At 38.4% G+C, this 24402-nt stretch overlaps 2 protein-coding genes across 4 annotated transcripts; one reads left to right on the top strand and one right to left on the bottom strand.

Moving 5' to 3' along the window:
* Window positions 1-9387: 9387 nt before the first annotated feature.
* On the bottom strand, window positions 9388-13103 carry LOC103715691 (putative mannose-1-phosphate guanylyltransferase 1). 3 transcript variants are annotated; one of them, XM_008803414.6, is made up of 5 exons: window positions 12863-13103; window positions 11495-11626; window positions 10825-10887; window positions 10478-10717; window positions 9388-10402 (listed from the first exon to the last, which is right to left on the bottom strand). In XM_008803414.6, exons 2-5 carry the CDS (start codon window positions 11603-11605, stop codon window positions 9731-9733), a joined length of 1086 nt encoding a protein of 361 aa, XP_008801636.4. In that variant the 5' UTR covers window positions 11606-11626; window positions 12863-13103; the 3' UTR covers window positions 9388-9730. The 3 variants fall into 3 exon arrangements, with proteins under 3 accessions (XP_008801636.4, XP_008801637.4, XP_008801635.4); XM_008803415.6 differs by having other exon boundaries at window positions 10487-10717; window positions 11495-11629; XM_008803413.6 differs by having other exon boundaries at window positions 11495-11629; window positions 12863-13102.
* Window positions 13104-16891: 3788 nt separating this feature from the next.
* LOC103715690 (uncharacterized) lies at window positions 16892-23721 on the top strand. The gene is made up of 2 exons (XM_008803412.6): window positions 16892-17329; window positions 22905-23721. The coding sequence occupies exons 1-2, from the start codon at window positions 16990-16992 to the stop codon at window positions 23435-23437; spliced, it is 873 nt and encodes a 290-aa protein (XP_008801634.1). The 5' UTR covers window positions 16892-16989; the 3' UTR covers window positions 23438-23721.
* The last annotated feature ends 681 nt before the right edge of the window (window positions 23722-24402 follow it).

The raw sequence follows: 24402 nt of genomic DNA on the forward strand, positions 1-24402 counted from the left end.
ATCAAAGCATGCACCAAAGTTGACAACCATATCATAGCCAAAAGCTGCATGGTACTAAGAGGTGAGATTAAGTAAGTTAATCTTATTGATATAAATTTATAATGGTATATATAGCCCTTGTAATAGGCAACCAAATAGGTTATGATACTATATAGATTGTTAGTAAGTCCTTTTCATGATAGATGACTCTGTTGAACTTTTATATATATATCAAATTTCAGCAGCATATATATTTGGTCTTCTTTTCATCTTATAAGTTTTATACTTTTGAATTATTCGATAACATATGTAGCAGATTCTATTTGAACATTATAAATATAATTTTCATTGCAATGCATACACTTATGGTTATACCCTTTTCCTTCAGCTTTTCAATGGCAGCCATGTGCACCAACGTTTTATGGAGTTTTTTTGCAGCATGTTATGATATAGTTAGTTTGCGGAAAAGAATTGAGCATCATAATCGTGCAACATTGACTGTAGCTGTTATTGGTGAATTGGTAATTATCTTTTGCAATTTAAATCATGTGCATAAAATATTTACATCTCGAATGCAATAGATGATTATTATTTTTAATGTATGAAAGATTATGACAAAATTTGTTATATTTATCAAGTACGTATTATTTATTGAATTGTAGCAACAATTTTTTTAACCATTTTGATCTAATGTAGCTTACCACGAAAGCGATGCTTGCTGCCGTGTCTTCATCTTTGGCGACGACAATCTATCTTGCTAGAGATACCGGACTCTGTGGCTATATGACAACCACATGCCATCGATATTTTATATCTATATGGATGGCTGCTGTTGCGCTATTATTTGGCATTATAACTTGTCTTGGCACTATGTGGGATCTTGCATCAAGCTGAGGTATTGAACCAAAGATGTAGGTTTATGTTGTTGGCAGCTAATTTTCAATACGATACGTACTTTTCTATTGTACTATCTCTCATTATTCACCTGATACTTTAGAAAAAATACCATGCAACGCTAATAGTTGTTGGCCTAAGTTCCAAAAATGTGCAAGCCTCTTAGAATAAATTACCTGCTTGTCTCATCTAATATATTTTCATCATAGGAAGATTTGGAGGAGCAGAGAATGAAGAGAATAATGGAATCGTCAAGAATCAGGGGATGGGTGATCCTTTTTGATTAATATTTTGGTTTCCGCACATTTTAGCTGAATGATGACTTATTTAATACTATGACTTGGGCATTCATGCAATGAATGTGACGAATGTATGGATATATAACAAATATATGAATATATGTTTCCATCGCCATTACGTGCTTATTATTGTGTATATAAGTTTGACATTGTTAAGAAAATCAGAAAATGGTTAAATCGGTATTATAATTCAATAAATAACCAATAAATCGGTGCTATAATTCAATAAATAACTGATTAAAGACTACGACTGGGGGGCCTCGTCTCAACCCTTTTTACAGAATACAAGAAATATGGTTTCCTCTCATCACCAATGATCCCTCCCTGGCACCTAAGCTAATAAAAGCTAGCCTTTTACCATAGCCATCAGATCTTGGACTCGCCTTCCCTTTAATTAATCCTAGCCCTTGCTCCATTCCCCTCCTTTTATATATATAAATCATATGATTGATGTGAGGACTTTAATCTAGATTGTGGCGAACGAATGCTTACAGCAACATTTTTATTTTGGGGGCTCGTCATCTATTTTGCCCTTTTGGGATGATTCTCGCACACCGACATATAGTGTAATAACCTGTCTTAGGATGATGTGTATTTGATGCAGTACTCCAAGCATATATACTCTTAAAATCTAAACCGTCGGCTACTCTGTACTTCTTCTTCTTCGGCTGTCGGTAGTTGCATGCAGTATGCACCTTGCATGCTCTTAACTTTTCCTTAATTTTGGTGTATATGTAAATCTTTTATCTGCTCGGAAGCATACTCGGTATTATGAACTTGGTTGCTTAGCATTTTGATTGGTTTGGTCAATTATAAAGATGGGACTTTTTTTCAGTATTACTTCACGTAACTTAGAACCAATGCACCATCATGTCAAGCACCGACAGCTAATTGAAATGATTGGCAACCATTTGCATCGAGCACAGGCAGCTGCCACTCCATTGTCCTCTCAGTTATAATGCCATGCTTTGTGCTGTGGCAAGTATGAAATTCCCATAATTCCATTGCATTAGCTTTCAACACATGGCTTCTTGTTGAAAGGTTTCTAGCATCAGATTGTCTACTCTTATACTGGTTTAACGGATGCCATTTTTTTTTTTTTTTTTTTTTTTTTGAGAGAGAGAGAGAGAGGCACATAGCCTGTTATATCTGAACTTGAGATATTTTGATCTATAATCTTTTATTAGTTTCTCCCCCCCCCCCCCCCCCCCCCCCCCAAAAAAAAAAAAAACATCATAGCTGATAGGAGGCAAAATGGATTGTCCTATTTTTGGCATGAAGTTACCCAATTCTGAATGGAACAGTAACAGCGGTGCGGCTGGGCTCAGTATCGGGGTAATTTTTGACAGCATCCTGGAATACGGACATGTCGGTGGATTCAGACCTCTTGGGGAACCATCGTTTGATATGTATCCTTGGAGAGGAGGAGACAGGAAAGATTAGAGGAGACCCACATGCTGGTATTTAGAGAGGAAAGAGAGAATGTACTGAAATTAAGGAAAAGAGGAAAAGGATGGATATATACAGGGTAAATGGGAACGATGGGATGAGGGGGAAGTGGAGATATGAATCAAATTAATAGTTATCATGTCATGCTGTGGCTTAAATATCGAAGGGTGAGAAGACAGTTTACAAACTAGTAATATATGAGGGAGGAAGTGGAGATATAAATCAAGTTGCCTATCATTAAAATTTTAAATTTGTTGAAAGATGATCAGGTAAACTGAAGACAAACTGTATATTTCTCAAAATCACTGAACAAATTCGTTCGTTGCATTGGTATAATAGGATGTTGTCTTAACTGGCTTTGACTAATTCTAATGCCTGCACAGATATCAATCATTAAGGAAGAAATTAGATTATTATGGTAACTGACGTGTTTATTGCACTCTCTTTACTAACTTGGTGGGTTAAGATTATATACAATACTGTAGCAGCCGTGCAAAATTGAAAAGATTCTGAAGTGGCAGTTGTCGAGCAGTGGTTATTAAAAACTGATCATATATAGTAAAATTTTAATGAAATTTATGGTGAAAAGATTTCTCCTGCATGTATTTTTTGCATATGAAAGCACCTTCTGTAATCTCGGTTAAACTTTGTTTGCATCATTATTTGGCATCGTTAATTCGGAAATTTCTGATGCCTTTGGTCTTTATTTTTGGTTTGAATTCATATTTATCTGAATAATCTAATTGAGCGTGTCTTCTGACTGTTTTGATTTTTACAGCTTTGCAGGTACCTTTAATGAGAAGGTAACAAGAACTGTCGGACAATTTTCTCCACATGTAGCTGCAAAGTTGAGGCCACCTATAACGTGAGTGTGCTTACTGCTTGGTATAGACAAAACCCAGCTGATTTCTTAGTCATTATGACAGTTTTTTACCCATGAACGTTTTGATCCATTCTCATGTCCTTTTAATACTTCCCTGCAGCAACACTACTTCATGCAAGCTTTAGAACACCAAATCTGAAAGCACGTCTAAAATATGAAGCAATTTGATCATCAACAAGATGCATGCATGAGATGTACGTCAAAACATGATACAGCTTAGTGCCCGACTCTTGCATCTCAGTGCATGATCAATTATCGCAGTGAGTCTTTGGTCATCAACTTTGCGCTGGATTCTTATTAATTACTTTTAGAAAATATGTGTGAAGCATATATTGCACACACAGATTATTACTCATAAGAGCACATACATATTCATGGACGGTAAAGGTCTCCTAGTGCTTGTTGGCACTTAGGGTCACACTTAGGGCAGTTTGCTTGGCATAATTCTTGTGAGTCATAGCAAGCTGGACCGGGCTTGGTCATACAGCAGTAGCAGATATGCGTGCGATCACAAAGATGCCAGAGGCATGGTATATCACTAATTTACTGCTCTCGTCCATCCTTTCAACGACTTGACCTATCCAAATGACGTCAAAGTTTAGAAATAATATTGGCCTGTTTTGAAAAGTCTGATAGAAAACTTCTAAAATTGGCTGTGAGTTAAAACTGACGATCAAATATTACAATCCACGATGATCTCCAAGCACCGGTGATCTTTATTATGAAATAATGTGATCTTCGATAATTTAAGATCATCATGTTTGCTATACTATATTATAGTGATTAAAGATTTTCAAATATTCATGAGTAACATATTTGGTATTCCTCTAAAATTAAAGATCATTGGCCATATAATACCAAAACTACCTCTGATAGAACCCATAAAATATATTCATCTACAAATATATTATAATAAACTATTAACATGTTTATTAATATATTAATTATTAATATATTCTAAAAAATATATATTAGTTCTATAAATTATTAATCCTATAAAAATATATTAATTGTTATTATATATTTAATATTTTTATTTATACTTGTAATTTATTATTTTTTTAATACTAATATTTATTTTGCTTAAAAAATAAGGCAAATAGAAATAATATATTAAATAATTTTATAAAAATAGAGTACTATAATATATTTCTACAATAATTTAAAACTATCACTGAATATTAATAAGACATTAAAATGATTACTAATGTAATATAATAAAATATACATCATAGGCATAGTATATATACTATCCATATAATATCATATCATATATATAATATTGATATAGCATATTGACGGTATATTTGATATACCCTTTTTTTACTAGCTTGAGGCGTATTTTTATTCTTAAATTTTAGCTTAAAATCATTGTACTAGGATGATCTTGGATTTTCGACCCCAAGATAAGTATTTGATCACAACAATATACGGTGATATTATCATTTCCAACCATATCATCCTTAATCTTGGGATGATCACTCTATACCAAACGCCCCTATAATATTGCCCATCTTTAATTTTTTTATAAAAAGGATAGATAGACCGATAATTAGACCAGTGCGCGCGCGCACATACATACATACATACATACATACATACATACATACATATATATATATATATATATATAGTAACTTTGCATACATTGATTGTGAGCAAAGAGGCCTAGGACGAAGAAAATCAGAGCCCAGCTCTTGGTCTTCATGGTTGGGGCGCTAAAGGAAATTTAAAAATACAATTACAGGGCTACCTTTTTCTTATCAAACAAGAGACAACAGCGAGACTTTTATAGCCATCTAAGGTGTGAATCAGTAAATATCTTTTCTTTATTTCAGCAGATCTTTGAAGATTTGGTTTATTTAAGCAGATCTTTGAAGATTTGGTGAGAAAATCTTTCAAGATTGAGAATATATTTGAAGATTTGGTGAGAAAATCTTTTATAGTGTGAATCAATAAATATCTTTCCTTAAAAATACTTGCTATAGATCACTCCTTATCACTACTCAATTGCCAAAAGCTGTAGACAGCTAAGATTGGTTAACTGCAGGTTCAATCCGACTGACACCAATAAATCTATTATGTTCAACATAGTTCTTTCATTGCCACATCTTGGATGAATTAAGCGGTGATCATTAGCAAGTAAACTTTTTGATGATAATCATTAACAGATAATCAGTAACAATATACCATAAAAATGTCTCTCAAAAATCTTGAAAATGCTTAAGTAATTCAAAAAAATCGCAAATCATATGTGATTGGTGAAAGACACTGAGTAATTTTTTAAGTGGTTTTTCTAAGCTACTATAGTATTGCTCAAAGTGATATTTATATGTTGGTATGGAATGTTCTTTTGGCATGCCACGTTAATACTTATTTTATGAGTAGAAAGGAGAGAGATATTAAAGTCTTAATTTGTCTCCTCTTTCCATCCTATTTTCGTTTCTCCTCTCTCTTCTAGCATCCATGTTTCTCTATTGCTCTCCCTATTGTTATGGACGAGAAGTCCTCTACCAAGTGACTTTTTTTTCAGCAGCCGCTATCAAGGGCCTAATCTCTAACAATTCTTTACTGATGGAAGTCCTCTACCAAGTGATCTTCATTGCAAATCGGGTGGGGATGGATCTGGGCAAAGATTGAATTTATTGCAGGAGTTCAAAGGTGGAAGGTTTCAGAAAATATAGTTTAGGAGGTCTACAACTTGAGGTATCGTATTAGAGGAGGCAGAGGATGTGGTAGTAAAAGAGGCGGAGGGAGACTTTGTGAGGATCCATGCGGGCGTGTATTAATCTCACATCGGTTATTTACTGAATAAATCTTGGGTACTTATACATGATCAAAGAACCCAAATAATACCTTATGGCTAGCCATTTTGAGTCTGGGTTGTAACAAATGGTATCAGAGCGGACCTAGCTCATAACCTATGTAAACTAAAAGACACTGCAGCACGGATCTATTGGGACTGACTACGGGCCGTTTGCAGTGTTTGTGATTAGATTTGAATGGATTTGAACTCTTAACCTAATAAGGACGTCAGGACTTAAATGGAGAAAGTATGCGAGGATCCGTGCGGACATGTATTTGGTCTGATATCGGTTATTTGCTGGATAAATCTTGGATGCTTATACAGAATTAAAAAATTTAAATAATACATTCAGACTAACCATTTTGGATCGGGTTCTGAGTGACTTATTGTTGGAAATGGGATGGATGATTATCGAGGGAGAGAGGCGATATGACACCCATTGTTGGAGCGGCTCCTCGGGAACTGCTATGACGTAAGTCGGAGAAAATAGAGAGAGACATTTTGGAACGAAGCATGGGAGTGGCAAGTAATGCTCAGGGCGATATTGACCAAAGAGAAGCAAGAGGAGATAGAGACGAGATGGGACTTTGCAAGCAAGCTACTTTTTTAGTGTTTCATCGAGCTCCATGCATCTCATCCTCCCCTTGCCATGATTATCCTGATGCGCTCAAAGGTCCCTAACTCCTTCGACAATGACCCCATCAATGTCCAAGTTCCCTGACCCCTTCGATGCGATGAACCTGTAAGTGGCCACGGCTCTCACACTTTTGCTCAATCCTAATGAAAGCTTTTCTCACTTTGCTTTACTGGATGTGGAGAAGGAGAAGCAGAAGGTAGATGCAGGTGGAAGAAAGTATAGGAGATAAAAGGAAAGAAAAAATCATGCCTCCTTTTTTTTTTTTTTGTGAACCGACATCTCACTTACACATAGATGTGAGTGTGCCACGAAAAATCAGAAAACAAAACACGATCAAGACCATGTAGGATGGGGCCAGTGCCATCCCATATAAACCATGCCTCCTTTGAGAGAGAACCTGAATGTTGGCTGCAATATCATTGGATGTAAGAGAAGGATGAGAGATCGAGAGGGCTGGGTGATAGGAAAATAGAAAGGTGTGCCACATGAGCATATCACATCAGCAAGTAAGTCATAAGATTTTTTTTCCAGTGATGTGATGAGTAAAGAAGGAAGTGAGACGCTTTTTAACGAAGGAGTAAGAAATATGTACGTGGCCAGAGAAAGCATGGAAGGGAGGTGAGGTAGAAGTGGATGGATGAGAAACAGAGGAAAGAGAAGATGGATGGAAGAGAATCTAGAGAGAGAGAGAGAGATGCAATGCACTTACCGAATGGAGAAAAAGGAAGTGGCAGTTCGAAAGAAGACAACACGAAAAGAACGGGCAGTAAAATAGAGAGAGATGAAACTATGACTATGTTTTAGCTATTAGGGATCTTAAATTTCTTGTTTTATACTTGTATTTGGAGAGAGAAAAGTATGAAATAATATTAGATAGATCAGCTTTCCAAGTCAACAATCTGAGACTGATTACTGGTTTCCTACCTTCCAAGCGTTAAAATCCATAGAGCTATTTAAAGCACAGATGACTTGACCGGCTGGCTTGAGTTGTTTTCTCAGTTTTATTTTTATTTTTTATAAATTTTGGAGAGAAGACGGGTTTCATTATCCATTTTGTTTATTATTATTAATGATAGTAGTAATAATAATGATATAAAAATAAGAAAGACATATTCAACATTAGATGGTTATAAAAGACCTTGTGGCGGTCTTTTGTTTGATAGGAGAAGGTAGTCTTCTAATTTTTTTCGCTTATTTAGAAAATATCTCATATCGTTAGCAACTCACCTTGGCACCTTAACCATGAACGTCATGCGCTTTGCTCTGTTCTTCTTAATTCTTGCAGGCCTTGTTGCTCTCAATCAATGTATGTAGTTTCTCTATTAGCTAGCCACTTTCTCCTTTTTTTTGAAAAACAAATAGGCAACTCAGCGAGACAAAAAAAAAAAAGTCTGGATATGGGTGCAAACTAGTATAGGTGATAAAGTCAGTAGGGTATGGTACCCAATGACCAAGGTTTAAAATGCACGTATACTTGGATTGTCAAATGATAGTAATCCTCTACCTTTTGTCAAAAAAAAAAAAAAAAACTTAACAATCATCTTTCATTAAAAAATTGAAGAATTTCCTTAGTAAAAGAAAAATAATCAAGTTTTATTTTTTTTTCCCTGCAACTTTACTTTATTTTCTTAATCTTTGATTTTTTCCCTACTAGGATCATAATCCTTGATTATTGATTTCAAATTATGGCCAACTTTAGATGCATTATATAGTTTCTAAATTTATCTTAAACGCCATTTGTGTAGGTCAAGTCACTGAAAGCATGGATGAGAGTAAAATAGTGATTATACCATGCCTCATGGTCATTTGTACTGATGGGAAACCCTGCTATTGTTGGCTAACTAAGCCAGAGTAACCCTGTTATAAATCATAAGAAGTTTGCAAAGCCAAGTGCCCTAAGTGCAACCCCAAGTGCCAACAACCACTAGCAGGAATTTTCCATCCATGAGCTCAAGGATCTAAATATCGCCCGCAATTGATCAAAATACCCGATTCTTAGTTGAAGGTTTATCGGCCTGGGCCCAGGGAATGTGATTCCACCTGACTATGTTTTTATGGTCGACCAGCCCATCCTTTTTTATTGAATTCGGATCGCCCCAGCGGTGGACCCACCCCCATTCTCTTCCGTGGGTGCACGTGGTAGGCCAGCCTCCGCTGCCAAATCCCTTTGTTCCCCCATCTTGCCATCCTCTCCGCGATGCCTTTGCTTGTTCCTCGCTACTACTAAAAAAGACTGGCGGCAAGATGGATAGCTACCAGCAGCACACAGAGAGCTTCCCTTTCGCACTGTCACTACCACCCTATCGCCAAGATAGGTGCTGAATGCCATTGCTCTGAGGAATATTTTATATTCTGCCTGTATATCATAATAAAATACAATGCTCTATCCATGAGGCATATCCTACCTGACAACAGGCTTCAAGAATGTAATGGCAAATGATTTTCCTGAGAAGAGAAAAATGACTATTCTCCATGTTTTTATTCTTGAAGAAGAGGTAAAAGAACAATAAATCAAGCGATACATATCAAACATCTGATGACAAAATAAAACACTAAACTTCAATGTTTAATATAGCATATTTCTATCTCCAGACTCAAACCAAAGTCCTAGCCCAAAACTCGCTTTCATCACCCAGCTCTAAAATAAAACATATATCCATCCTAATAGACCGACTGATGCCACACCGATGACACTTGCAGAGGGAAGGAAAAAGAAGAGGAACGAGACACATCCATAGGATCCGATCATCTCCTCGGCTGCTCTGTGTATTCATGTTAAATTGTCACATGACAATCTCAGGCTTCAGGATGCTAGATTTGATCTCTTTGTGAGGGCGAACAACACCACCATTGCTGTATACTTCATCACCTACATGCACATCCTCTCCAAGGATGGTCATGTTCTCAACCCGAGACCACCGCCCAACCGTGGAATGCCATCCGATGATGCTACTGGAGATGCATGCGTGCTTCTTAATGCGCACTCCATGCATCACAGTGCACCTCGACAGCCTTACTCCAGATTCCACCACACAACCTGGTCCTATTGCCACGTCTGGTCCAATCAGGCATCCCTCTCCAATAACAGCACTCCCATGCACCAACACATTCCCCGCTATATGGGGACCGACAGCTAGCTTATAGGGAGATTTCTTACGCAGAGAATCCAGATAGAGCCTCAGGCCCGTGATGTAGTCCCTTGGCTGTCCGATGTCCATCCAAAAACCTGGCAGGACCATGGCATAAAGCTTTTCATCTGCTGCAATTCTGGGGAAAACCTCCTTCTCAATTGAGGTGGGCCTCAATTCAATACGGTCTATGACAGACGGGTTCAACAAGTAAATCCCAGCATTGATCTTGTTGCCAACAAATATTTTTGGCTTCTCTACAAATCTATCTACCTTTCCAGTTTCCTCCTTCATGACCACAACCCCATACTTGGATGGTTCATTGACCTACAGGACCAAAAAGATCAGGTTACAGAAAAAAACAATCGGTCGAGGAACGACTTTCTAGGACTCTTAGTCTACCTTGGTTACCATAATTGTAGCCTCTCCACCATGGGCTTTGTGGAACTTGATTAGTTCAGAAAATGGGTATTCGCTGATGACATCACTGTTGAGAACAAAGAAAGGCTCACCAGATCCATCTACAAGATTGTCCCTAGCTAGAGCCAGGGGACCAGCCGTTCCCAGTGGCTCAGTCTCTTGGGAGCAGGTGATTTTGATGCCAAGCTTATCCTCAAAATCCTTCAAAAAGTTAAGCATCACCTGAAAAGACACAGATATTGGATGAGGGTGTGCGGAAACTTCCTGCAGATGATCCACTGAGATATACAAAGGACTGGAAGATATAGATGAAGGTTCGAGCTTTTTACCTCTGGTTGATAATTGATGGCCAGAACAACTTCTGTCACTCCAACATCTTTCAAAGCTTCAATCTGATCAAAATTGTTACACACAAACAACTAAGAATCCCTTGCTTCGGACTAAAACTGACTTAAAATAGGATGTATGGACCACTGGATTTATTTCAATTATCTGTTAAGTTTGACAACTTATTTTTCCCTCTGCCGGTAAAAAATAGATGTTGTACAAGAAGAAAGCGATTCAAATCTGCAAAAATCTGTAGAGATTGTTTGCAAAATAATGATATATATATATATATATATATATATATATATTACAGAAAGAAAGAACTGACTATAAAGATCCGTATACTTGATTCAGAAGCAATAAATTCTTAACAATGAAAAAAAGGTTAATTTTCAAGCACTATGCTTTGACCGGATATAAATTAAAGATAAATAAATAGAAACTAAGCAAGGAAAAGCCCGTAGTAATCTTCATTTCACACAAATGATCTTCTTAATCTAGCAGTAAGTGATGCATCCCATAGAAGCGAAGGCATGACATGCTGAAGTTAGATCAACAGCTCAAACAATCACTCGAGTACATATAGAAAAGAAAACTTTTATCCTTAAATCTTGCTATTCCAGTTTTCTTCTTTCATATACAAATATTAACATGAATAATCAAAGCACATACCTGATGCAGGATCATTGGTTTGTTGGCAAAATCAACAAGTGGCTTTGGGACACTGAGTGTCAAAGGCCGCAGGCGGGTACCGAATCCCCCAACAAGAATAAGTGCCTTCATGGTGGACTGCTTCCTTCTTCCCTGCTGTAAAAAAAAATTAGTAGAAATCAGTATCACAAAGATGCACTACCTACATTTATATGCCTGTCCTGCTAGAGAACATATCTCCTCTACAAAACTCTGCATTGATGCATATGAATGAAGAGAAGTTCTCCTTGCTCGTGAAGGACCCAAAAACCTACCGAGACTCACAGTTGGGGGTGTTAGCCAGCCTCAGGACAATCCCTTCCGAGCACAGTAGAAGACATAAGGATCATCGGGTCTTAATGAGGAATCAAAAACCCACAGGAATTGAAAGCTGCGGACAAGCAGTGGTGGAAAAAGCATAAAGGCTGTGCAGGTATCCCTCGAAGAAAGAAATTCAGCAGGGAAAATTATCATTATGCTCTAGCTGGAATGCAGCTTTGCACTTCAGGAAAAACAGTCTGGATCCATCAATGAGAAGCCAAACCATTGAATTTCCCAGTAAATGGATCAAAACACTGTTAAACTACATTCTTTTCACTTATCCAGGTGAACCATGAATAACCATAAGAATGACCTTGAAGCCTTAACTAAACTGCTTATGGTTGGCTTCATGAATCCCTCTTCCTCAAGCATTCCTATGAAGGGCTATAACATATATCCCATGTGACACTGCAAATGTTTGAATTTATCTATTTATTTTTTTCCAACAACTATGACACAAATCTGAATTCCGTAATCTTAAAGCAGACAATAAAACGAACAACATATCCACATAGCTAACAAAGTGAAGGACTGAACGTTAAGCTTCTGATCAAGTCCAAGTAAGGACAGGGCAAAGTTTCCTTCAATAATTTATGCGAAACTCATGATAAGAAGTCGTAAGAGGCAGCAAAGAGGGCAGAGAGAATTTAGAAGCCAACAAATCTTAAATCGAAAGTCAGATTAAGTGACATAAAGCAGCAAATATATACGAACCAGATTTTATCTCAGTCATCCGAAATTAAAGAAAAGAAAATTATTCGGATACAATTATAGAACCGAACAAACAGGTATAAAGATAAACGATGTTTTCAGGGTTTTCTTTTCGGAAAAAAAACTGCAAGCCAAGAGAAACCCCGCACGCCCGCCACAATGCAGCCTCCGTCTTGAAGACCAAGGATGGGAGACGCGCCTCAAGAGACAGGAAGACCTTGTGAATGAACGGGATTCGGAACCAGATCTAGCGAGCGAGCAAGCGAGAGAGGAGGAGAACTAGATGGATCGAATCGGAGAAGAAGGTCCCAATCTTACCCAAGATTCTGGTCAGATTCCGGCAAGAGAACGCAAATACCGGCGAGATCCAATCTCTTTTCCTCCTCCTTTCTACTTCCCCCAGGCCGCGAGAAAACTGGTGGTGAGGAAGAAAATGAGCGATTTTGGGCTTCTTCCGGGCGCCCCCCCAGCGGCTCCTAGCTTCCTCCACCGCGTCCCGGTGGCGATCCCCGTCCCCTTACAGGTATGGCAGCATTCTGGTTGTTCTTCAATGGAACAGCAAACACGGTTGCAAATCAATTAGAAGTTCAATACTGGGATGACGTGGCATGTTCCGATTCGGCAGCGATGGTACCGGAAAAGGGTCATTAGACCATTCCTTTTTCGCCCGGTTTACGGTTTTTTCTTTTAAAAAAAAAAAAATTGCCCGCCCATCCAAACTAGATGATATATAATGTAGCGTACCATACTAATTTGGTATCTCAATATGAATAATGTACCAATATTTTATATGTCAAAAAAAAATCATATCGTACCGTACTTATATTGTATTAGTATGGCATCAGTACGGAGTTCGGCATCGAAACGGTAAATTTTTACTCCCCATTATAAAGAAGATGATTTGAAGAAATACGCGAGCGGATTTACATGGCATATTCTGAAATCCAACGTTGCATATAAATATTTACAATACTTGGTCAATTATTATTATGTTATTGTGGATCCAACATGGACGGTTCTGTGAAAGTCAAGGAATCCTAAGCATCTTGTTCCCCCCTCACCGTGCAAAGAATTAATTATACTTGCAATGCCTCGCGTTTCATAGTCTCATAGATGAACCTCCCCTTGTATTTAGGTTAACATATCATTATCATACTAACAAAAACCACTTTAAGACTGAATCATATTGCCCATCATGTTGCGATATAGATTTATCGTGCAGACCGCAATCAAACAGCCTGTTTGTGATGGCCACATATGCCATAGCCTTTAAGACCGATGGCAAAATAGTTTCCCTCTGATCCGATTGTTATGTGTGTTTGTGATTCAGGAAATGCCGAGTTTCACGTGGTTATGGGTGCAAATCGATTGGATTTGTAAGGTTCTCGGATCACTTGGATCCATCTTGAGTTACCTTGGTAATTAAAGCCTACCAGTGACCTAACTATTCCAGGTAGCTCTTATGAATCATAGTTCAAAAATAAAAGGCTTTTTGAAAGAACTTTACATGGAGGACAAGGTGATGATACATTGATTTATGTGACTAAGAATGACACTATTCTCAGGTTGGATTTGCAGTTGTCTGATAGTCCAAACACTTCCCGACGTCTTCTGTCTTACCAAAAATTAACTAAAGAAGTCTTGGTCAATCAATTTTAAGTCCAAAAATATCCTGGTATAACAAGTAAATATTATAATTGGACTGAATCATGTAATTCAATGAGTGAGCTTCTAGGATGCTGGATCACAAACTATATGATGACAAACTATGACAAAGAAATAATTCTCTGAAAGCATTCATTATTTTTTGAACTATAATCTTATAAAACAAACTATAATGTCACATACCGCCTACTATGCAAATGCAGGAGGAGAATCTTCTTAATAGATTTTTTTTTTAAGTTATGAAATTGAGGGACTCCATATTTAAGATAGGCGCAAGAGAAAAAGTGTCAAAAAAAAGAGAACCGGTAATGTCAGCTAAAAGTTACTTGAGGTGTAGTTGTAGTTGCAAGTTTGGCCATTCAGATCTAGAGGAGTGGACAATTTAGTTGCAAATTATTTAAGAAGCAGTTGTAGTTATAGGGTTTTTTTTTTTGTGTGTGTGGATCGGCTACTCAAACTGCTCTCACATGAGCACAGCCAGCTATATCACTATCAAGAAATTACAGATTTTTTGTCCTAGCAAAATGTGTTGCTTGGCTATTCTGATCCAAAGGGCTGGACAGTTGGAGTTTATAGTCCAGATCCATGGTTCAATATCTGGAGAGCTACTTTCTGCTATCATGTTCTGCACTCTGCCCTGCTGCAAACGAGGGACCTTCCCAGGCTGACCTAATTTGTTCTGGAATAACACAAATATAATGTCCTTTCTTTAAAAAATAACATAATGAAAGCTCCAAGAGATGGACTGGAGTGCCAAGCCTTAATCTAAAGTTTAAATCAGGTCAAGTCAAGCATGGGCCAAAATTCCAAGCCACAAAAATTGTTTCACTTGCTTCCTCTTCATCATCTCTTTCTAGAGAGTGGATATGTAGACAAGTTAAAATTTTGATTAATATGCTTCTTTTCCTGATTTTCTTGGTTGTATCAATGAAGCCAATACTGGGGTTGATCTTCCATTTTATACAATCTTAGTTATGCATGGTAACAAAACGATGCTAGAGTTTTCTTCGAGATCACAAAACAAAGTTAAATCCAATCCAACATCTTCCATCAATCCAACTCTGGACGCATAGCCAACCTATTCGTCGACGTGTTCACGTCCAGAATCAAGTTACAGCCCTAACTTAGAAAAATTAGGTACCAAACTGTGGAACCCTGTTAATTAAACTTAACGCAAGAGAAGATCAAATTGAGGCAGTTAATAGAGAAGAAAAAATAAAAGTCCAGTCCTAAATTTTGTGCAAAGGAAAAAAGCGATAGATCTTATTGGAACATGCTTCAAAATTTTATGGCTTCTTCCATAGTTTTGTTGCTTTTGTGTTTTCAGCTCCCTGCAAATTAGTGAAATATTTTTGGAAGTGATTACCAGATAAGTTCATCAAAAGATGAAAAAAAAAAAGTTCAAAAATGCATCCTTGAGCGGTGGACAAAGAGACCGAACTGTTGGAAGGCAAAGTTCTTTGCCCTGATCTTCCCGAGCGTTCATCGGTCCTCTATGGTGGCTGGCCAAGCCTGATTTGCAGATCTTAGGGTTTAAGAGCCCCTCGATGGACCAAAGTCCAAAGGAAGCTATTCAAATTAAGAACATAGATACAATATCGTTAAACTGTAAGGCCTTGAGTGCAATAACGCGTGCAGCTTCTTCGAACTAGTCCCATCACACCCCTTTCAAATACTAGTTATGACCTTCATTGTAAGCAACGATATGTATTGTTGAACCATTGCAAAAAACGTTTCATATAAGAAGCGCACCGTCTATTTGAAGTGGTCTCCTCACTCCGCCTATGGTGACTACCTCATTTTAGATCTAAGAAAAAATTGCCCAAAACATCCTATAAACTTCAGTTTTACAAAATCATTTCCACAATAAATTATTACTTAGTATTTTGCATGATTTCAGTTTTATCAAAATTAAAAACAATTTTTTTTAAAAAAATAAAAATCCCGGTATTTGTTTAATGGTGAATATAGTGATGATGGCTACGAGGGCACTGGTATTGGACGATAATGATTGACGACTACAGCAAGTGATGGTAGCTAACAACTGAAACAAATAGTGGTGTTGATGGCCGGCAGTGAGTGGCGACAAGTAGCTGCAAGCTGCAAGCAAAGATGGTGAGGTTGAGGGTAGGTGATTTCCGAGTTTCAAAATAATCAAATTTATTTTTCTAAATTTTATGATTTCTAGAAATTTGTTGGCATTTTTTCTTCAAATAAAAATGGCAACCGGACTACTAAGTGCTAGTTTTGTCTCAGTTTCTGAGTTTCGGAAAAAAATCAAAGTCTGACAATTAGAAAGCATGCCAAAACAGGGATTAAACCAGTTCAGTCATGTCAAAAAAGAGAAGAACTTTAATTTAATTTGCCAATTGACAGGGTTGTTCATGCAATAATTCCTCATTGCAAGTTTGCACTAGTCTCGGCAGGCGGCCTGCTGAGACTAGCTCAAATCTACAAATATGCGCTTTTACGAAAAACAACCTATACGATTTAAAATATTTTACTTTTTAGGGGTATTTTTAGGGGTATTTGTCGCTAAAAGTTATCACAAAGTTGAAAGTAACCCGGCAACTATCCTGCCGGAACTAGTTTAACGAAAAAATTTGCTATTACAAATAAAACCCTATAGGATTTAAGTATTTGCAAATGTCTCTGATTGTAAATCTGGACCCATATATATATCCAGTCTGGGGGCTTCCACACGAGAGGCCGGACACGAGCGTGAGCGAAGCGAAAGGTCTAGGGTTAGGGCGAGTGTTGGTCGGGAGAGAAGAGAGACGATGGCGGTGGACGCGGCCCGCCCCCAGAAGCTCCGATGGGGAGAACTTGACGAGGACGACGGCGGCGACCTCGACTTCCTGCTGCCGCCTCGCGTGGTGCTGGGCCCCGACGAGAACGGGATCAAGAAGACGATAGAGTACCGTTTCGACGACGAGGGCAACAAGGTCAAGGTCACCACCACCACCCGCGTCCGCAAGCTCGCCCGCGCCCGCCTCAGCAAGCGCGCCCTCGAGCGCCGCTCCTGGCCCAAGTTTGGCGATGCCGCCCACGAGGACACCGGCAGCCACCTCACCATGGTCTCCACCGAGGAGATCGTTCTCGAGAGGCCCCGCGCACCAGGTTTGTTTCTTGTCCCTTTTTTTAACCCTCTCGAGATTCCACCTTTTCCTGTTTTTCTTAGGATTTGGTTTTGTTTTCTGGGATTACTGCTTGGATTGTATCTTGATCTCTCTGAAAAGCCTAGTTTCTCATGTTAAAGAAGAAAAAGATAAGGGAAAGACAGGACCCTTTTTTGTCTTTCCCTGGAATTGGTTGTTCATCGAGTTATTGATTGGATATTTTTGTTCATTATGAAGAAAGATAATCATCCCCGATGAAAATTTTGGTGAAGAGGTTGACGCATTTAGGTCAATTTTGATGGCTCTGTCTTGGACGGTGGTAGGAGGGGAGGGGCCGGATTTACTGTCAGGGGGCCGGGCGCTGATGCGTTGGCAGCAGGGGGCTGTCAGATTTTTGATACTTCAGTTCCAGGGGCAGAGCTGTGCGCGGCCTGGATGGGTCTGTCCTACGCGCGGCGGGTGCTCCACGCGAGCTCGATCCTGCTCGAGGGTGACTCTGCTATAGTGGTCAGTTGGATCCGTAGGGGCCCGAGTAGTCATGGTGGTGACCATCCCTTACTTCGTGACATCTGGATGTTGGCGAGGGAGGGAGTGATATTACAGGCTAGGCATGTGTATCGGGAGGCTAATGGGGCGGCCGACTGGGTCGCATCGTATGTAGCATGCCACTCGGGTGGTACCCTTTGAGTTGGGGAGAGAGATATGCCCAGCGCTTTTTGGGACATTTTGTATTCTGACTCTATAGGGTGTATTCGTACCCGCTATGTATGAATCGCCTGCTTTAGCAAAAAAAAAAAAAAGAGGTTGACGCATCTAGGGTTCATGGGAATGTTCATTGCTGACTATCATTGCTCAGGCAACTTGAAGGTCGTTTCTAGTGATTCAAAGAAGAAAAGGAGAAACAGGGTAGTTTTTTCTGTTTTTGAAATTCATCATATATGCAGCTATTGATTTAACAGTTTTAGTCGTAGTAAAGAACAATCCTTGGCAATGAAAATTTTGGTGAAAAAGTGATGCAGCAGTGTTCTATGAGAATGTTTCGTACCAACAAGTCTAAAATAAATTACATATAATTCAGATTCATTGATGCATGCACCTTCAATTGCTTGTTCTTTGTATTCTGGTAAAAATGGTCTTTTTTGGGTCTTAAATGTGGTCTTCAGCCGATTGAGCAATTTAGAGTTTAGAGCAACAGTTTATTGCCTTATCCTGTTCAGCTGATTGAACAATTTAGAGTTTAAAGCAACAGTTTATTGCCTTATCCTCTTCAGCTGATTGAACAATTTAGGGTTCAGAGCAACAATTTATTGCCTTATCCTTCAAAAGAATCTTAAAGAATCTTTACTACTTAGTAATATTTGACCTTCTCCAAATCTATATGCATGGTCTCCTTGTCTGTATATGCTGGTGCTGCGAACTATACTGCCTCCATTGTATGAGGTGATCAGGAAGAACTGACTTTAATACTCAAAACCATGTGACCTAGTAATTTCTGAAATTTTGAACAAACCTTAGGCTACAAGGATCCTTGAGCAAGTAGATTTTGATTTGAATACAATAGATGCTAAGTCATAATTTCAGTTAGAGTTTGTAACCAGCTGTCGGCATAGGATTAATAAAATCGCGATACAAGTGATAGGGTGTATCGTTGGTTGCTTGTTTCTAGTTAAATTGATTATGTTAATAGTATGAGGGGATCACAGGTGCTTTGGAGTTGCTTTGGACTCTGATTTTGCATGTGTGCTCCGATCAAGAGGGCATAGTGTAGCTTGTTAAAGAGGCTTCAGAATAAAATTTTAGCTATACACCCTTTTAATTGTTTTCTGCAGTCTAGAAGTCTTTCTCTCCAACAAGAGGAGGGCCATTGGACTCCACTAATTAGTATAGGTTAGAAAGTTGTCTAAAAGGCTCGCATGAATGCATGTGTGCACTTGGGGTAGTTACAAATTTCCGGGGTCATGGGATGTTTTCCAACTAAGTGGTGTACTTTTAGTTGGAGTCTGGATATGGACAAGGGAGAAGATGTATGTAATGAAGCTAAGAGTAAACTTTGCAAGCATAATTACTGAGGAGATCTAAAACAAGCCTGAAGGGGCTCTGCAACTACTCTTTAAGCATGCTGAGATCAAGCCAAAAGATCAGACGGTTGAAGTGCAAGCACTCCTTAAGTCATGGCCATGAACAGGATGCTTCAGCCTGTTTTCTAAGGTTTGGTAGGAGGAACTTCAAACACTTGAGTGGCCAAGTAAGATGTCTGTGATTCCCAGGAAGCTATAATGAGTGATTGAGGCTATGTCACATATCCAGATAATGGGAGTTTGAATCTCTCCCTCTAGCATGAAAGTAGACTACAGAAAAATCTAAAGACAAGAAAAATCTAAAGGCATGAAAACATTTTTTTCCAACTGATAAAGTGGTCTGTGACATGATTTTTGAAAGAACATTGGAATTGTAGATGGGGAAGGAGACATACAATTTATATAAGAAGGTTTACAGGGGAATATGGAATGTGAGTTATAGTTCTTGGGAGGAACAGGAGGAGCCAAAGTTTATGGATATGGGATTCTGCATTTTTGCACATAAACATGGATGAGGGTTCCATAAGGTATCAATTCCTATTTATTGTTGTAATAAATTTGGTCATTACCAATACAAATGCAAGAAGAAGATGTTTAAGAGTATTATTGCTAAGTGGGATGCTAAGGAAGATAACAATGAAGAAGCATGGGGCATGCAATTCGGTGAAGTAGTTGACAAGTACATAATTAGAAGACTTTCGTTGGCTCAACTACTTTTGTTGATGACTAGCCTGTTTTTGTTATTCATGGATGTGCTGAGTTTGCTTCAGATAAACACAAGTTTGATGATGACGGATTGAACGAATGGTATAGATTTGAAGTGCTCCAAATATTTTGTAGATGAAAGTGAGCAGCCTCCTCTTGATGTGATCAAGGAAGCATACTGAAATAAGGAAAGCTGAATGAAAAAGCATGATGTCAAAGCAAAACAATTTCTTCATGCTCAGTGATACAGTATTTCCTACTACATCATGGTCATTCAAAGGATCTCATGACATTTAAAGTTCATAGACAAAAAGTAATCCCATAATTATGATGATGCAAGGAACATGCGTGGTGACAACGTGCTAGATTCTGTGGCAGTTATTATGCGTTGTTTGATATTGTGGCTCTATCCAATAATATTAGATCATCATCATAGTACATGATCGAGTTTATGCTACATCAAAGTTCTGATAGCACACAGGTTAAGGTTGCATGAGAAAGATTCATTGCATAGTCTGACCATTGAATAGGCGAACCAATGCTTGTGCACGACACGTTGATGGAAATCACATGCTAATTTGGCCCTTTTTTTGGAATTGGAGTGCTGCTGTAAGGGATGATTCAAAAAATACTTAGCTGAACAAAAATATTAAAAATCCTTAAGAGAGAGACTTTTAAATTTGAATAAGTTAGCTTTTAAGTTGTTGGTTGACATAAAGTTGGTGGAGTATTTTTTGCATAGGATTAATAAAAATTGAAGAGTTTGGGATAAGTAGCAAAGGAAAGGGAGTAAATAGTCAAGAGAGATGCTTGTTTTTCAGTGAAAGAATTAGTATTTTAACAAGTTAAGGAGATGGCTGTTTTGTTGGGGTTTCTTTTGAACTTGAGTTATATTATCCTTGTATACAATTATAATTACTAAGTTATAACCTGATGATTAAGGGTTGGCTTTATGAATGTTCATATGTCAATTATTCTCATCAAAGGCTTCCTTGGCTTTTTACATGGATGTTCTCACAAGCATGAAATATGCATACCAATTTAAAGTTCATTTGTTGTCTGATTTTGTTTTAAAAGTTTTTGACTGAATATCATCTCATCATCAATCGGCTACCTCCTCTGTTGGTCTTCAGACCCCAGGACAACTTTCATGAGAGCCCCTAAATGGAGGGCGAGCATATTATAGCATGTAGTTTAGTGAGGTTTCTGAGTACAAGTTTAATGTGCTTGTGGCACATTTTTCCCTCCTCTCTTTACCCATCTTCTATAGTAATTAGTTGGTTACATGGGAAAATGACTTCTTCAGTTAGCACTCTACATTTTTGCCATTGTATATTTTACATTTATCTTTCCTTGTCAATGTTTTACCATGTTAAGAATGATTTTGCCATCACGGAGTTTCCAATAATTGCACTAGCTCATTCCTGAAACAACAATGATTGTAAATTGTGTAGACAATTATACCTATACCAGCAGTGTTTGTTATTTTATTGTTCGATCTTTGATTCCCTCGTGATAATATTGGTTTTATTGCTGGTGGCATGCATCATGTGATGATCATTCTTTGGTTCCTTTGCTGTTTGGAGTTTCCATTCTCAATTTCAATCAGTTTGAAGTTGTTACTTGGTTAATTTCCACCTTCTTTATTTTGAATAAACCTGCAAGAGTATTTTGGCTTCTGTTATGGAATCTACAGCTGTAGCCATCTTGATAGCCTTAAAATCTGATATTCTTTCAACTTTGATGGCATAACCAGCTATTAGTGTACTGTCTTAAGATCACGTGACACCTAATATGGCTATTTATTCATCAAAATAATTTGTTTAGTTTAGCAGTATCATTGAATTATAGCAGCACCATACTGTTGTTAACATCATTCATTGATAGCATGTCTGCTGTATGTGTACTTTCAGCTCTAACAACATTATCTTCATAAGGAACATTAAAAACCACAAGGTTGTCAGTTTGTTTTGACTGGCATTTTCTTGTGGCAAAAATTTTCTTCCCTATGAATTGCTGCTTCAGGGAAACTTTAATATTCCAGAGGACCAAATAAACATTGAATTAAACAACAGTCTGATACGTACAGGTCATGACAGTCCTATAACAACTCGCCCTTCTCTCTCTCTCTCTGTCTCTGTTTCTGTTTGTCTGTGTGTTTTTTGCTGCTGTTCATGGTGCAACTTATGTATGTATGTGCCTTTTTCTGTATGTTATTTTATTTCATCCTTGTAAAAAATTTACAAGCAAATCTTCTGCAAGATAAGCATGCTGTAGAGTTTTCTCTTAGTTGGTGATGTTGCATTCAGGAAGAGATCATCACCGCTAAAATCAGCTGCATGTTTGGCAAGTGTTGAGCTCTAGGAGCCATCATGTATAAGTAGGATATGTAGTTGTTTTTAAAAGGATACTTGACGCAATTCTATTCTTTTAGCATCCTAACGTGAGTGAGACGGGGGCACTTTGACACCATTAAACAATGAGTTTCGTATTGAGAGATGCTTTTTGCTACTCTGCAGAGGTTGTTACATCCCCTGTGGATTTCTTCAGTGGTCTGTTTAACAGCATGATTACGTAATGTGGTTTGCCGAATAACTATGCAATACAGCATCGGTTATGAGAAACCTATGGCCAGAATGATTAAATTATCAAGTATTGCTTATTCACTATTTTTATTACCAGTTTTTTATTATTTTTATCCCTTTCTTCTTATTTCATACATATGTTCCCTTAAACTAAATCTTTAATCCCGAGTTTCATGTGAGGTTTAATGACTTGGTACACTGGCTACAGGTAGCAAAGCTGAGGAAACGAAGGCAGCAGGAGACCCGTTGGCCGCTATTGGAAAAGCAGGTGCTGTTCTCATGGTATGCAGGACATGTGGCAAGAAGGGTGACCACTGGACATCAAAATGCCCTTACAAGGACCTAGCTCCACAAACAGATAGCTTTATTGACAGGCCACCAGCTGCAGAAACTGCAGCTTCATCTGGCCCTAGCAAGGGTACTTATGTTGCCCCTAGTTTGAGAGCTGGTGCAGAGAGGAGCGGAACTGAGATGAGACGTAGGAATGATGAGAACTCAGTTCGGGTGACCAACCTTTCTGAGGATACCCGGGAGCCTGACCTTCATGAGCTCTTCCGTCCTTTTGGCCCTGTTACTCGTGTCTATGTTGCTGTTGACCAGAAGACTGGAGTGAGCCGAGGCTTTGGTTTTGTGAACTTTGTCAACAGGGAAGATGCAGAGAGAGCTATCAACAAGCTTAATGGCTATGGCTATGATAACCTTATCTTGAGAGTTGAATGGGCTACTCCAAGGCCAAACTGAATCTGGTGGTCGATTGCAATTGTTTGGTGTTTGCACAAGTGCTTTGTTTCGCTAGCAGTTTGGCATATTAGAATTTGCTATGGAATGTCTGGGCTCTTTAAGTGGATATTATAGCTATTTTTGCTGTCAGCAGATGCGATATTGCATAGTATGCGATTATCAACCTTTACTTTTAGCTACCACAGTTTAATGTGGGGTCTGTCTTGATTTATGGAAATTTGGTTAATGTCTTATGAAAAATTGGATGCTCGAAATGCTATTGTTGGAAGTGCATATTTTCATTAGTTTGTGGACTTTATGGTAAATATAAAATTAAACGGCTAGTGGAAATGTATCTTTTCTCCATGCACGTCTTGTTGGATGTTTCGTCAGCAGAAAGGGTCTCCTCTGTTATTATTTTGTATTTGGGTCTATGAGATCGGGCCTCATTTCCTCTTTTATGTGTTTGAGCACGCTTTCATTATGATCTTTCCTTATCTTATTTATCCTTTCTCGAGCTATTAACAATAATTCACCTCCTCCTTGTCGCCCATCAAGCCAAAACTATTCGCAATCATCTCGTACGATCATGAAATATAATACCACAAAGTATGCGCTTTCTCTCTTCACAATAAACTATATTTACAGAAATTTCTCACATTTGCCTGCTACCTTAAAGCATTCGCAGGGCGCCTTTGGCAGACCCTTACCTTATTGAAAAAAAAGAAAAAGAAAGAAGCTCCTTCACATGTCGTCGAATATACCCGAGTCACGTAACACATCTAGGAAGAGAATTATGAAGCCAAGCAACACCCCGGACCATATCAGTATCACATCTAGCTGGAGAGAGAGCTGGAGAGATAGGGCACGAGCTAGCCTCGATCACCTTCGTGATCATTAGGCTTGCCGGCGGGCGGTAGGCCGCCGGAGAGGAGACTGCTTCAGAGTCGCAGCAGGCGGCGATGGTGCCGACGAAGCGAAGAATT

This window comes from Phoenix dactylifera, chromosome 8 (assembly GCF_051530095.1).
Source record: "Phoenix dactylifera cultivar Ajwa chromosome 8, Ajwa_hap1_PhDact_Kaust_v1.1, whole genome shotgun sequence".
Classification (NCBI taxonomy): Eukaryota; Viridiplantae; Streptophyta; class Magnoliopsida; order Arecales; family Arecaceae; genus Phoenix; species Phoenix dactylifera.